Below are 15,485 nucleotides of genomic sequence, written 5' to 3' on the forward strand. Positions count from 1 at the left end.
GCCAAAGAGACTTTACTGACCACTCATTTTCTGCTACATCAAAGTTTGTGTTGCTAAAACAAGAGTATAAGACATTGGACAATGTTCTACAGGGTATGTGTTTCTAAATTTTATTTAGAAAATAATATAAAAGTGTTACCATGAATTCAAATGCAAAGAATGTCTATTTCTGCCGTTTTTTTTCACAATAAAATAAAATGAGCGTTTTCTCTTTTTAAAGACTAATCCCACAAAATTGATTTTTCTTGGCCTGCTCTACCAACCAGAATTATAGCGTTTCTTTTACTCATTAGAGCATTTTTGAGTTATTGAATCCATCCATCCATCCACTCATCCATCCAAACTTCCACTGAATGAATCTTTCTTGACTGCAAACTAGGTGCAAAACCCCAGGACAGGCACTGATGGCGTCACTTAGCAGTAGATCAGTGAAGTGTTGGTTACATAGTCCTCCTCCTCCCCTGGTTTCGGTTTCGGTCTCACCCAGAGGTTTGTACTGATAGCCCTGCCAAATGCTCTTATGTTCATTGCAGATGCCCCAAAGCCTCCCACAGAGGACACCTATCTCAGGTTTGATGAATACGGGAGCACAGGACGGCCCAGAAGGTCAGCTGGAAAGTCACCAAAGGGCCTAAACGTGGAAACCCTTGTGGTAGCAGACAAGAAAATGGTGGAAAAGCACGGCAAGGCAAACGTCACCACGTACATTCTCACAGTCATGAACATGGTAAGGGAAGCTGTCAGGACTCCAACCCTTCTGGCTCTCCAAAACAGCTAGAAATCTGAGAATTCCCTTGTGGGGGTTGAATAGCAGATGTAGCCATGTGATTTTATTGGAAAAAAAAAAAGAGTTTTGAGGAAATTGGTTTCATTATACATATATTTGGTGAAACTAAAGCGTATCTACTTATAGATATTTCTCATTGAGTCTCCTCCACCGTTTTGGACATTTTCAGACTTTGTTTATTTTTGTTTGATTCCCATTGTCCGTCAGGTGTCCAGCCTATTTAAAGATGGGACCATTGGAAGTGATATAAACATTGTCGTGGTGAGCCTCATTCTTCTGGAGCAGGAACCTGTAAGTGGCAAACTTCATTTATTTCTTCATTCATTCTGCCAGTCAGGATATGCTCATTGAACACCTACTGTGTGCCAATCCGTGTACTGGTCATTAGAAATTCAAATTTGAAACTATGCTGACCCTACCCTCAAGGAAAGTACTATCTTTGTTGTATAAATATCACAAAAGAATTACATATATTATATGTATAACATATGTATATATACGTATATATACAACACAAATATGATTTAATATGCATGTATAATATAAATACAAATATTACATTATATATAAAAATATAAATATTATGTAGGCTTCACAAGGAAAGTACATTGGGTAATAGGTTTAAGGGTTAGTTGGATTTTGCAAGTTGGATATGCTGGGTATTAGCAGGCATATGCAAAAGGATATTATGAAAATATGCAGAAAATAAGTGATCAGAAAATTATTGTAATAAACCTACCATCTTCAGCACCATCTAGGTACTATAGATAATAAACAAGGAATGTTTTACTGTCCCTGAATTGATTACAATGATTTACAAGACAAAAGCATGGGGTGATTTACCAAATGAGAACATAAAGTGTTAAATTCCATGGCACTCACTGCTTTGTAGTGTTTGATGTTAAAACTGTATTTTTCTGAGGTGGGGATTACTAATCAGACCATTTTTAAAATCCCCTGTGGCTTTTCCTCTTTCTCTGTAATGCCAATAAATGTACAAAGCAGGGAGTCAGAGACAAGACAAAAATGAATCTAACTGTCCAGGTGTGTAAAGCTACAGAGGTTGACAACTTGTCGAATTATTCTTGGAATTTTAGAATGGTAGAACGGGTGTGTGTTGTTTGGAAGACACTTTTGTCTTTAACCTACCACTAATACTTTGCTCAAGAACAGTAAGCCCGCAGCATCCTAATTCACTTATAATTGAAGATCTTCTCTAAAAACCCTCAACTTGGCCCTAACTAATGTTAAGCAAACGTTTTGATAAATAATTATTTTAAGGGTTGGACCTACCTTACCCTCTAGACTCTTATAACTATTTGTTTCTTCATCCATCCAGTGAGCTTTCACTTTGATTGATTGTAACCTATTAGGTATGCCAAGCTCTTTGCTGAAAATTTTGACAGAGGGGTAAATAAACTATAGTCACTACCTTTTTCATGCACTGGTGAAGAGATATTAAACTTTATCATCATAAATTTGTAATTATGTTCTAAAAGTTATAACAGTTTTATAAAGGTGGTATCAGCATGAGATAAATGAATATGTTCCGAACTGATGTCACGTTATTTGTTGTAGAAATATAGTTGTTTGTAAATTGCACAACTGAAATTCTGTAGTTACTTTAAATATTGTGAGAATTTATCTGAAATAGTTTTTAGTTAGTTCTCTCTCTCACTCTCTCTCGCTCCCCTGCCCCATTATCTTTAACCTTAGCTCAAATTTTTTCCTCTACTGACCTTTCTCCCTAGAAACATGTTTCTGTGTTTGCCTGTACAATGGAATGATGCAACATTTTCATCTCTGACAAATTCATGCTCTGATTTGTGTGGGTTTCCCATAGGGAGGATTATTGATCAACCATCACGCAGACCAGTCTCTGAATAGTTTTTGTCAGTGGCAGTCTGCCCTCATTGGAAAGAATGGCAAGAGGCATGACCACGCCATCTTACTCACGGGATTTGATATTTGTTCCTGGAAGAATGAGCCATGTGACACTCTAGGTATGATATGAACAGATGCTTCACACACACCCCTGTTAGCTGAAAACACAGTATGGAAACTTTCTATTGGGTGAGTGGCCCTTATTATCCTTAATAAGGAGAGCTAGTATTTACATTGTGGAGTATCCTAACTGTACCCTCTGGTGAATATTGTTCTATTTATCTGAACTCAGTGTGGAATGGGGAACCCATTTGCTTCATTCCTTTTGTATTTTTCTTTATTAACTCTATTGATGCTCATTGAGACATGAGATAAATTATTTAACTAGACAAGCTGTGGTTTATTCCATAAGCATCATGACTACAAAACTGGGTAGCTGAAGTGAATTTGATTGGTCTCCATGGTATTTAACTGTGCCCCTTGATAGCAGTCCCACCTTTAGAAAGTTACTTGACCTTTGAAGGACTCAGCTCTTCTATATTTGTACAAGACAGTGAGTAAGCACTAAATCTTTTACATCTGTACTATGTTTTCTAATGTTTTCCATTGCACAGAGTAGGAATTCAACACTTTTTTTAATGAATTGATGGTCATCTAGATCAGTGTTGAGGATGATGGTGGTGGTGCCACACATGATATGTGCCTTTGTATTAGGTCTACCAAGTGGTCTCACTTACATCACGGCAGCAAGGTGGGTGCAATCAATTCACAAGAGTACGTAGCCTTGTTCTACTGGTTATAAGGATCCCAAACTGGGAAGAAAGACATTTAACACGGTCATTCATGTAGTTCCAGATGGAATCATGGACTGGCTGGAATGATTTTATAACTGCTCTTGGACGGAAGCAGTTTTGGGGAACAGGGATATTTGTTGCATTACAGTAAATAGGAAAAAAAAAATGAATTTAATCTACTCACATTATTTAGGCATTTCCATTTTATATGCTTTAGAAAAAGACCAGAATATGTGTTCTCTTAGAAAATGTACCTTGAATTTTGACACTAATCCTACTGTTAAGTGAACATTGTATATTGATTTAGTTATCATTTCAGCAGTTGCTCTGAGCCAAATAGTAAACTTAGACAAGGCGTATAAACTTACTGTCCTATTTGTAAAATGAGAATTACAGTGTTCATACTGACTTCACAGGGTTGTTAGGAGGATCAAGTGATGACAATATCTTAAAAGGAAAGAAAATACTAAGTACTGCATTTATCTATTAGGACAGGAGAGAGAACCATATACTTTTAGTGTTTTCCTACAAAAAAAATAAATAAATAAATATGTGAATCCATTAAACTAAACCTGCAGCACGTTTTGAGGACATAAAAATGATCAAATATCTGTGTGTGTTCCCTTTGGACTAACACTTGAAACTGACCTTTCAATAGGGTTTGCCCCCATCAGTGGCATGTGCAGTAAGTACCGAAGTTGTACCATCAATGAGGACACGGGGCTTGGCCTGGCCTTCACCATCGCACATGAGTCAGGGCACAAGTAAGTGACCCCTTGATTCACCACTTTATATGAAAACTGGTTGGGTGATTCATTGGCATTCCTCTGATGATTGTTATTGACCAAGGCAGAATAAATAGGATAAATCTTGTGCAAAGCTTACAATAGTGCCTGACTATAAGAAGGGCTCAAACAAGGCCAGTCATTGTTGACATTGCTCTTTTTAAACAACAACATTTAAAAACCACACAGTATTACACTGTGTCCATACATGGACTGCAAGTTATTTAATGGACCCTCTGGTCATTTAGGCATTGATTTTCTTCCATGTTTTGCTGCAACAAAGATGCTTTTAGTTCATTATACTAAGAAAATAATCATGCAGAAATGTAAATTCCCAGAGTGTAATGGCATATTAACGGTTTAAAAACATGATGTATTTACTGGATATTCTTTTAGTTGGTGTCATTGCATGCACTTAATATTCATTTAATTGGTGTTAGTAAATCTTTTGTGAGACTAGAGTTAGAAATGAGGAATGAGAAAAGTAAGAGTAATGAGATGAATTTATTTTACGGGGCATGCAATCGGGTATGAACACAATTCTACAGAGAATTTTCAAACATTGGAACAATCACACCTACATTATAATAAACATATTGCTTTGCAAAATGAGTCTTTGAATGTATGAGGTTAGGGATGTTTGTGAGTGTGTCTTGTATTCAACATTTATATTGAATGCTCATTTTCAGAGCATCCAATTAATTTCCAACTTAAAAATAAAAGCAAACATCATCTATTCCACATCTACAACTTATATTTTGATATTTTTGTTAGTGTCGCTTATGAACTAAATTTGTTATCTTCAGGAAATTTGAGTCTTGCCCATTGCTGCTATCCAACCGATTCCCAGCATGTTATGTATATACACAACTACTTTCTTAGCAAGATATGAATGAATCAATTTTGCTGTGAATGGTGGTACAAAAATGCCCATTAGACACAAGGCCCATTTGTACAGAGCAGGAAATAAAACATCTATGAATGTCAAACATATGTCTAAATTTGTTTCACCAGCATGAAGTCCAAATGAACAGATCTCTCACTTTTCAAAATACTGGCCATTAAAAATTTTAATCATTCTTGGTTATGAGTTAAAATTACCAAAATCAAAATCCAACATTTTCGTAAGGAAAAGCAAAGACAGTCTCCAGATGGGGTAAGGAAAGAATAGCCAGAATTAGGGGGAAGAACAGATAATAAAATAAAATACATACTCAAGTTCTAAGTGATATGGCCTTATAGAGGTACATTTTGAAACAGACATTTCAAGAGATTTTGATATGACTTTTGCCATGTGCTAAAGAAAAGGCATATTCTAAAATGATGTTAAATCAAAGGAAATTAGAAAATTAAAAAATTTTTAAGTTCAACATTCAGTTCAAACTTGGTTTTCTTATGTCCATAAAACTCCAGTGACAAGCTAATTTAATTACCATTTCCTGTTTGATTAATGGCTTCAATCTCTCCCCACCCCATCCTCATTTCTCTCATTCTTACTCTTTCCTCTGGTACTTCATAAACTTCCTTCTGTTTTTGACTTCCACATATATATGTAGAAAGGGTATCTCCCAAACAAACCCCCTTAGTTTCCTAGTTCAGTACAAGGAACTGAATTGGGCAGAGCTGAGGAGGAGAAAATGCTTTCCTTGAATATACTCGTACGTTGATTATACTCGTATGTTGAGTATATTTATGAATCTCTCACCTCTGAATTACCTGGGACATTCACAGACAGGATCTCATTATACAGCCATCCTGGCGTCACTTGTCTGATAAACTGGGGAGACTGTGGGGAAAATGTCTAGTTTATAGACATGGGTCATAACAGTTTCCTCTCTGGTTAGAACATAATTATTTATTTGTATAGGCTACCTTCAAAGGATAGCTATGTTAATAAGATTATATCAGAATAGTATGTGCATTTCTACAGGAATCATATCTTCCTAAAAATGCTCTTTAGAGGCAATAATTATTCTTTTAAATACTTAGGTAGAGAACAACTAAATTAATTACAAAACTGGTATGACTCTATCTTTGGCCTCCCTAGAAAAACCACAATGTTTTTTGTGTGTGTACTCAATTTCTCAGAGATGACCAAAGAAGCGTATTCTCCCATCCCCTACCACTTCACTATGACCTGAAGTAAACCCTGTCTTTATGGTGTATGTGTCATATGTGGGTATATATATTAGTGTCACATGTGTCCTACCAGCCAGAGGATTTGGGAATCATTTAGGTGTAATGTACACGATTTCTAGGGAATAAACCACCTAAAATTATTTTTATCCTGTAATTGCTAGAACCTGCTGTGGTAAAAGGGACAAATCAAAGTTTTCTTATAAAATGCATTCACCACAAGTTTTTTATATGCCTTCAATAGATGGGTTCAAGCACTAGTTATGAAAGATGTTTATGATAATAAGGGAGTTTAATTATAATCAGAGTTTGTTTTTATTTCAGCTAATAAATGGATCTTCATTAAAAGTTTATGTCACTAGCTTTTTGCATTAACAGTCCTTAAACAACTTATAATCAGCTTTTCTCTGTAAGTCCTACTCACTCTGAACCTCCTTACCACAGGTCCATGACTAGTGGGAAGAAAAATATTTTGCTATTTGAAATAAAAGAATTTGACTATCCCATCACTTCAGTTTAGCTTAGAAATCTTGACCAAAACTTTCTTGCTCTTAAAATATGTAGCAGGTATACCATTCTTTGGTTGTAGTGGCCAAGACATACCATAACAAAGCCCTCGGTGTTCTTTAAAATTTTCTCCATGAATTTTACAATACTTCATGTAGTAATTCATTTTTATCTTTCCCTTTTGATGACTCTGCCTCTCATTTGGGTTCATTGATTCTCAGTGTATCATTTTTTTCCTCTGGCTATCATTGGGGAAACGGGCTGTTCACAGAAGGCTTTTTTGTTGTTATTGTTGTTATTCAGCTTCGGCATGATTCACGATGGAGAAGGCAATCCCTGCAGGAAGGCTGAAGGCAATATCATGTCTCCCACACTGACCGGAAACAACGGAGTATTTTCATGGTCTTCATGCAGCCGGCAATATCTCAAAAAATTCCTTAGGTAAGACAGGCCAAAGCCAGGGCTGCTCCCGGGTTTGGAGTGGTGCCAGCAAACTATATTTAATAGACATGAAAACAAATATGCAGTGGAAATATCTTTTGACTTCCAATGAACAGAAAAGCTGACAAATTCTGATGAGGATGATGATGGTGATGATGATGATATTGTCATTATTGTCATTGTTGAAAAAACAGATTGCAGACCTGATATTGTGCCAAATGCTCTCCACATTGTAACTCATTCAATCCTCACAGCAGTCCTATTATTTCCTCATTCTAGAGTTGAGGAAATTGAGGCATAGAAAGGATCATTGTGTTACTTAAGATCCAGCTGGTAAATTGCAGAGATAAGATTCAACACCTAGGTCTGTTATGACCCCAAGATCTATGCTTATAACTATTTCTCCTTCATGACCTCCAGAGGCTGCTAGATATGCATATATCACCCTTTTTTTTTTTTACTGTGACTAATTGTTTTATCTGATTAATCAATTTGGTTGTAAGGGTATTAAAAAATGCTAAAGCGGTGAGCATGTTTTTGATGAATAGAGTATTGTCTTGATTGGCTCTTTTGTTTGAAAGGGTTTGAAATGGCCATGAGCTGGCTCTATGTCGAAAACACATCCAAAGAAAATTTCTTTGGTTACTCAAAACGCCTAGATTGCATTAGTAAAATGGGGATTAGAAAGATAGCACTACTTGATTCATATTAAATGATGAACTAAAAATTGAAATTCTTTGACGTTTCCTTGAATGTTATTTAGCCGTAATACCGGGGGTGCCAAAAAAACGTATACATATGACTTGTATTCATCTTTTGTTATAGGTATATATTGAGTATTACAATTATTTTCATTTTATTAGTTTCAGGTGTACAAAGCAATGTAATAGTTAGACATTTAAACCCCTCATAAAGAGATAACCCACCCCCAAAGCTACTACCCCTCTGTCCTCTGACATCTTATATAGCTGTTACAATACCATCGACTCTCTTCCCTATGCTGTACTCCACATCCTATGATTATATATACCTATATATTGAGTTGTAGTTGACATTCAATATTATTCTACTTCAGCTCTTCAAGTGTATAGTGCAGTGGTCAGGCATCTACACAGTCTATGACGTGATCCCCCTAATAAGTCCAGTGCCCATCTGGCAACTTACATGATCTTTACAACATTGTTGATTATATTCCCCATACTGTATTAACTACCAATTTACATTTCTTAATGCCTTTACCTTTTTCACCCTGACCTCAACCCCATTCCTATCTCTCATGCTGATAGATCTAGTATTGTGTTTCCCCCAAAATAAGACCTGGCCGCACAATCAGCTCTAATGTGTCTTTTGGAGTAAAAATTAATATAAGACCCGGTCTTATTTTACTATAGTATAAGATTGAGTCTTATATAATATAATATGAGACTGGGTCTTATATTAATTTTTGCTCCAAAAGACACATTAGAGCTGATTTTCTGGCTAGGTCTTATTTTTGGGGAAACATGGTATCTGGCACCATACCTAGTTAGTTATTACAATATTGATGACTGTATTCCTTATGCTATAACCTACATCCCCATGACTACTGCATAACACCCAGTTTGTTCTTAATCTCTTCCCTTTTCACCGATTCTTAACCCCCCTCCCATCTTAAAGAAGTCCCTCTAAGAGTCCTTGTAATACTGGTTTGGTGGTGATGAACTCCTTCAGCTTTTTCTTGTCTGGGAAGCTCCTTATTTGTCCTTCAATTCTAAATGACAGCCTTGCTGCGTAGAGCAATCTTGATTGTATGTCATTGCTTTTTGTCACTTGGAATATTTCCTGCCACTCCCTTCTTGCCTGCAAAGTTTCTGTTGAGAAATCAGCTGACAGTCTTATGGGGGCTCCCTTGTAGGTAATTAACTGCTTTTCTATTGTTGCTTTTAAGATTTTTTTCTGTGTCTTTAACCTTTGGCATTTTAATTATGGCAATTTTAACCTTTGGCAATTTTAATTATGATGTGTCTTGGTGTTGGCCTCTTTGGGTTTATCTTGTTTGGAACTCTCTGTACTTCCTGGGCTTGTATGTCCATTTCCTTCACCAGGTTAGGGAAGTTTTCTGTCATTATTTCTTCAAATAGGTTTTCAATTCCTTGCTCTCTCTCTTCTTCTGGTGCTCCTATAATGCAATTGTTGGTACATTTGCTATTGTCCCAGAGGCCCCTTAAACACTCCTCAATTTTTTGGATTCTTTTTTCTTTTTGCTGTTCTGGTTGAGTGTTTTCTGCTACCTTATCTTTTACATCGTTGGTTGAATCCTCTGCTTCATCTAATCTGTTGATTCCATGTAATGTATTGTTTGTTTCCGTTATTGTATCCTTTATTTCTAATTGTGTTTGTTTGTTTTCATGTTTCCATCTGCATTTTTATGAGATCATTGAGCATTCCTGTAACCAGTGTTTGGAACTCTGCATCTGATAGATTGCTTATCTCTGTTTCACTTAGTTCTTTTTCTGGAGCTTTGTTTTGTTCTTTCATTTGGGACATGTTTCTTTGTCTCCCCATTTTGGCTGCCTCCCTGTGTTTGTTTCTATGTATTAGGTAAGGCTGCTATGTCTTCCAGTCTTAGTAGAGTGGCCTTATGTAGTAGATGTGCTGTGGGGTTCAGTGGCGCAGTCTTTCTGGTCACCTGAGCCGTGTGCTCCAGGTGTGTCCTTTGTGTGGTTTGTGTGTGCCCTCCTCTTGTAGTTGAGCCTTGGTTGTTAATTGTACATCAATGTGAGGGACTGACCCTTGGGCTCACTGGTTGTGAGAACTAGCCTTGACTACAATGGAAGAGTTGTTGAGCAGGGGCTGACCCTACGGAGCAGGATCTGCCTCAGCAGGGCTCTGGTGCCTGCCCAATCTGCCCCTTGAGTGTGTTATACTTGGAGACAGCTGGGTGATGCTCCAGCTTGTTTTGAAGCTGACCACTGGGCACCAGTCCCAGAACCACCTTTGAGGGGATCCGCTGTAGGTCTATTTCAGCCATAGCCCGTGCCCCACCTGGGGCCACCTAGTAGGAGCCAGAAAGAAATCCACAGATGTCTGCTGCCTGTGCTATACTTGGAAGCACCTTGAGAGGCCAAGCTGCGAACCAAGGCTAGCTGCCACTAGTGCCCGCTTAGGGATGCTCAGCTAGAGAGGTACAGGACACGCTCAAGCCAGATGCTGCTTGTCGGGGTTCTGCGAACCTTTGAGAAACCCTAGGAAAGTGCAGCTTGAGCCAAGACAAGCAGTCTGCATGAAAAAGCCACTGGAAGCGACCTGGGTGTGCCTGAAAGTTGGGTAGGGCCGGGTCTGGAATTGCCAGGGCATGGTGAATGAGCCATAGTAACTCAGATATGGCGGCCAGATATGGCGGCCACCTGCAGCTGCCCATGGGGAAAGGGGACAGCTCAGCAAAGAAACAATGGCTTCTGCCTCTCCAGCCCCCGTCCTAAGCCAGACAACTCAATTCCCCACCATTTGTTCCTGCTGCCTTTCCAGATGCTGCCCCAGCACTGGAACTCAGAGAGAGTGATTCTACTGGTGGGTAAGTCTGCATGCAGTCCTTTAAGAGGAGCGCCTGTGAGTGCAGCCACACTATCTTACTCAGTCACAATCTCCGCTTAATTTTTCACAACCAAAAATTATGGGAACTTCTCTCCCCGGCACTGGAACCATGTGCTGGGATGGAGCTGGTATCTCTCACTCCTTTAGGGGATGGGGAGGACCCCCACAGCTGAAATAGCCCTCCCAATCTTTAATGGTCATATGCGGGTGTGGGACCAGCACATTCTGTGTCTCTGACCTTCCTGCCAGTCTGGAGGTGGCTTCTTCTGCATGTCCTTATTTGAAAGGCTTCAGTTCAGCTTGATTTTAGGTGATTCTCAATAATGGTTGTTTTGTAGGTTAGTTGTAATTTTGATGTGGTTGTGAGAGAAGGTAAACACAGCATTTACCTACTGCGCCATCTTGGTTGTCTCTCGAGTATTACAATTTTAATACAGTCTTTTCCTTTGTTAAAATGTATATATGTTTTTTGGCACTCCCTGTATATATTTGACCGTTTGACTATTGTAACAACACTATAGTTGTTATATGTAAATATATAATTTTATATGCATGTAGCCATATCTTAATAATCTATCCATGCCATCAAGACTGATATATATATATATATATATATATATTTTTTTTTTTTTTTTCTCAGCACATCCCAGTTAAACATAACCACCAGGAAATTGTCCTGCCTTGTACCCCCATGTGTCCTTTCTCCTGATTTCTTTCAAAAAACATTGTTAATTTTTTTTCTTGTAAAGATTATTTGAAGTGAAGTACATCTTTGACCACTGTCCCATTATCAGTAAAAAATATAGCACGACTTTCAACTCCATGAAGACAGGTACTGTCTCTGGTTTATTTGGTACCTCTAGTGCTTAGCCTAATGCTCTCCACAGAATAGGCAGTCAATAACAAAATTGTCGAATGTTGTTGAACAAGACGGTTGGGGGCAGTTTTCAAATATGTTGAGCTTTCCTATCTCTTAGCAGGCCATGCCACGTCACTGGGATGTAAATTCCATCTTCTTAGACAGGCCAGGACTCACTCTTTGCTATAAATATACACTTTGAGCATATACTTGTTTCTCTAGCCATGTTATATTTTTCTTTGCATGAATGAACTCAGAGGTGTATTGTTTTCAGTGGAAAGCTCAGAGAAAATCATGGTAATAGAGCTGTGTTGTCATTGCAGTACACCTCAGGCTGGGTGTCTGGTGGATGAGCCCAAGCAAACAGGACAGTATAAATATCCAGACAAACTCCCAGGACAGATTTATGATGCTGACACACAGTGCAAGTGGCAATTTGGAGCAAAAGCCAAGCTATGCAGCCTCGGTTTTGTGAAGGTATGTTTGCTCGTGATTTGAAACTTACATTAAGATTCTGCAATGTGTCTGTGTACCTAACAGAAGTATAAACATTTGGTTTGCCAAGGCCAAGGGTTAGAGTCTGGGTTATCTCGAAAATGTCAGTTGTTTGGCATGATAATTAAGTGGCACTTTTACTGTCAATGAGTTATCCAGGCTTAACCCCCATAGACCATGCCTGGTTTAAATGCCATGTGACTGCATCCTTGTAAGAAAATTCCTCAGCTGTAGACGAAGATTTTTATCACAAGTAGTAAATTTGGGTGTAATAGCTTTTACCTACTGCTCATCTCTATTTTAGTTATTGTTGTGTTCATAGTCCCTTAAATTTTTTTTTCAGTTACAGTTGGCATTCAGTATTATTTTATATTAGTTTCAGGTGCACAGCATAGTGTTTAGACATTTATATAATTTATGCAGTGATCCCCCCAATTAGTCTAGTACTCACCTCATACTTGTTGCTTGTGTTCCCTTTTAATGTGATACATTTAAAATCATCACCTCAAAACACGTACAGATGCCTTTTATATTATATGACAACTATTGTTGGCAGCCAGCTTTTTTTGATACATAAAAATTCAAGGAATATCTTGAGCAATCTTCAGATATTTGTGTCAAATCTTTCATTCACTACTGTGAGACAGATAGATGGGGAAAAGATAGATGGGGAAAGACAGATGTTCCAGTTGGTTAAGAGCTATATCACTGACAGTCTCAACATCATTAAGAAGTAGAGCCATTTTTAAGTTGGTTTATTCCTACTGTCTAAAGAGAAACATGGAAATCTTAGGTATCTGGATACAGAGACATTATGGGGTTTAATAGCTCTTTTTCCCTCCTCTATTCTTCCTCTTTCTACTCCTCCATTTTTCTTCTGCCTCTTCCTCTTCTTCTAACTAGCACCCACCACCACCAGCATTCTCACCACCATCATCAGCAACAAAACTACCTCCACCAGCACCACCACCATCACCAACAGCACCGCCTCCACCAGCACCACCACCATTCACCGCAATCACCACTTCTCACCATTTATCACCACTCACTATCACCTTCCCCAGTTGCTAAGTGAGTCTCTGCTCCACATAAGGCGTTCTACTTAGAGTTCTTTCATTTTTCCTCAGTCTTCACAAAAGAACAACAACAACAAAAAAAAACTTTTGAAGTGAGAATCTGCACTACTTTTTACCTGAAGCTCAGAGAATGTATTTAATTTGCCCAAAGCCACACAACTTTTAAATGGTGGAACCTACACAAAATGCATCACCCACACTGATGTTAAGCTTCCTTCTCTCCATTAGTCAATACCAGCGTTTCCTAAACTTCATAATAATTACCTTCATTAGTTGTGCTGTATCTCTGTATTATATTCACTTGTTGTTCTATAAATCAACTCACTTAAAAAATATATGTCTAATCCAAAGAAATAATAACTATTAAATCACAGGTTTGATACAGGATTACATATTTTTCTAATACAATTTAAATGTGTAGCTATAGGAAAGTTTACACATACACCATACACAGTTTTTTTGTTTGTTTGTTTGTGTGTGCGTGTGTATGTGTATCCTCCATGGTACATGGACCTTACTGTGGCAAACACTGGTGTATGATATGCATAAATTAATAAATTTACAACTGTTCCAAATTGCCTATTAAGATGATTCATTTGGCAGAAGTAAGTAGCCACTCACTTGGCTCAAAAAGTTTGCTACCTTCATTTCCTGTTCACTTCATTCTTAAAGGATTTGCTAGCTTATTCATTAATCAAATACTTATTAAGCACTTAGTATGCAATAAATGCACAATTGGCAATGAGTTTGATTTTCTTTAGAAATATAAAGGAAGTTTCTAAAATTACTATCATTCCTTTAGGATCATACATTCAACAAATATTTGTGTGGTACCTGTTCTCTGTCAGACAGTGTGCAGGGCTTAAACAACCATTCTTAAATTATAGATCTTTTTCTGGAACCACACCATGTTTTTGAAAGACAGCATCTCATTGCAATGGACTTCCCTGAGAAGCCGAGCAAAGGGAAATGGAAATTCCAGACTAGGGGACTGAATAAAATGAGGAAAGGCACAGAGTTAGGAATGCCCGGAGGGGTAGAGAGATTTGCTTAAGAGAAGTTGTTGAAGATGACCAGGAGGTAAGATAGAGAAGGCAGGGCTGGTTGGTGAGTTCTGAATGTGGAATATTTTTCCCCACATCCTAGCTTTTGGATTTACTCCTAAGCCGACTTATAATGTGAATCGTGTCTATACTTCTGCGGATCATAAACAGTTCCCGTCCAGGCCCTAAGTAGGAGGGGTTTCCAGATCGGCAAACTCTGCTTTTCATCCTGCTGGTTTCAGACCAGCTCCAGCAACATCAAAAAAAAGATGAAGTCTGTTTTCACGGTTTCCATTATCTTATCATTGTAATCCCTTCGTAACCCTTTCTTCTTACTGCCCCCTTTTTTTCCCCTCTATGCCTTTTAGAAAAGCAGTTTTACATGGTGGTTACAACAAAAACAAAAACAAAAAGGAAGGAAAAAGGGGAAATGATTTTCAAAGTATCCTCTCAAACCAGCAGATGGAGTATATCAGCATCACCCGGGACTTGGTAGCAATGCAAGTGCTCAGGTCTCACAACAGGCCTAACGGATAAGAACCTTTGGGGGTAGGACCCGGCAATCTGTGTTTGAACAGGGGCTCTAGCTGATTCTGATACATGCTCAAGGCTGAGAGCTACTGAATTAGACAATATTAAAATTTAAACACACACACACACACACACACACACACACACACACACACCTACCTACCTACACCTACACCCTTACACACTTACCTCTGGCTTTTGGAGTTAGATTGACCTGGGTTTCAAACCTTATTCCACCACTTCCTACAACCCTGGGCAAATGACTTAACTTCTCTCAGCTTTTATGTCCACCTCTGTACAGTGAGGATAATAGCATTTCTTCCCTGGTAGTTGTGAGGACTGACCCCTCCACATAGTATCACCACTTAATAAATAATAAAGGTTTTCTTCTTGCTCTCCTCCTTAAATCTTCAACAGCAAGGTCATATCGTGCCTGGCTGTTCTCTCAGGAAGTGCCTTCCTTGTGAAAGGACCTGGGGCTAGCTATTTTTTTTAATCACTTGTCCTGTCTTTCCTCCTCTCCCAGCCTCAAATTTATTGTTTCTTCAGCATGTCAAGCTTGATCTCTGTTCCC

At 38.2% G+C, this 15,485-nt stretch overlaps 1 protein-coding gene across 2 annotated transcripts in view; it reads left to right on the plus strand.

Annotated features, from left to right (window-relative positions):
• The window catches only part of ADAMTS18 (ADAM metallopeptidase with thrombospondin type 1 motif 18), a 124,733-nt gene that overhangs the window by 61,136 nt on the left and 48,112 nt on the right, over positions 1-15,485 (plus strand). For both annotated transcript variants that reach the window (XM_074314547.1, XM_019710943.2), the window contains 6 exons: positions 534-727; positions 995-1,078; positions 2,631-2,790; positions 4,124-4,229; positions 7,197-7,334; positions 12,090-12,243. In XM_074314547.1, the coding sequence (XP_074170648.1) occupies positions 534-727; positions 995-1,078; positions 2,631-2,790; positions 4,124-4,229; positions 7,197-7,334; positions 12,090-12,243 (836 nt within the window). The remainder of the gene's footprint in view (positions 1-533; positions 728-994; positions 1,079-2,630; positions 2,791-4,123; positions 4,230-7,196; positions 7,335-12,089; positions 12,244-15,485) is intronic.

The sequence above is a fragment of the Rhinolophus sinicus genome, linkage group LG11 (assembly GCF_036562045.2).
Source record: "Rhinolophus sinicus isolate RSC01 linkage group LG11, ASM3656204v1, whole genome shotgun sequence".
NCBI lineage: Eukaryota > Metazoa > Chordata > Mammalia > Chiroptera > Rhinolophidae > Rhinolophus > Rhinolophus sinicus.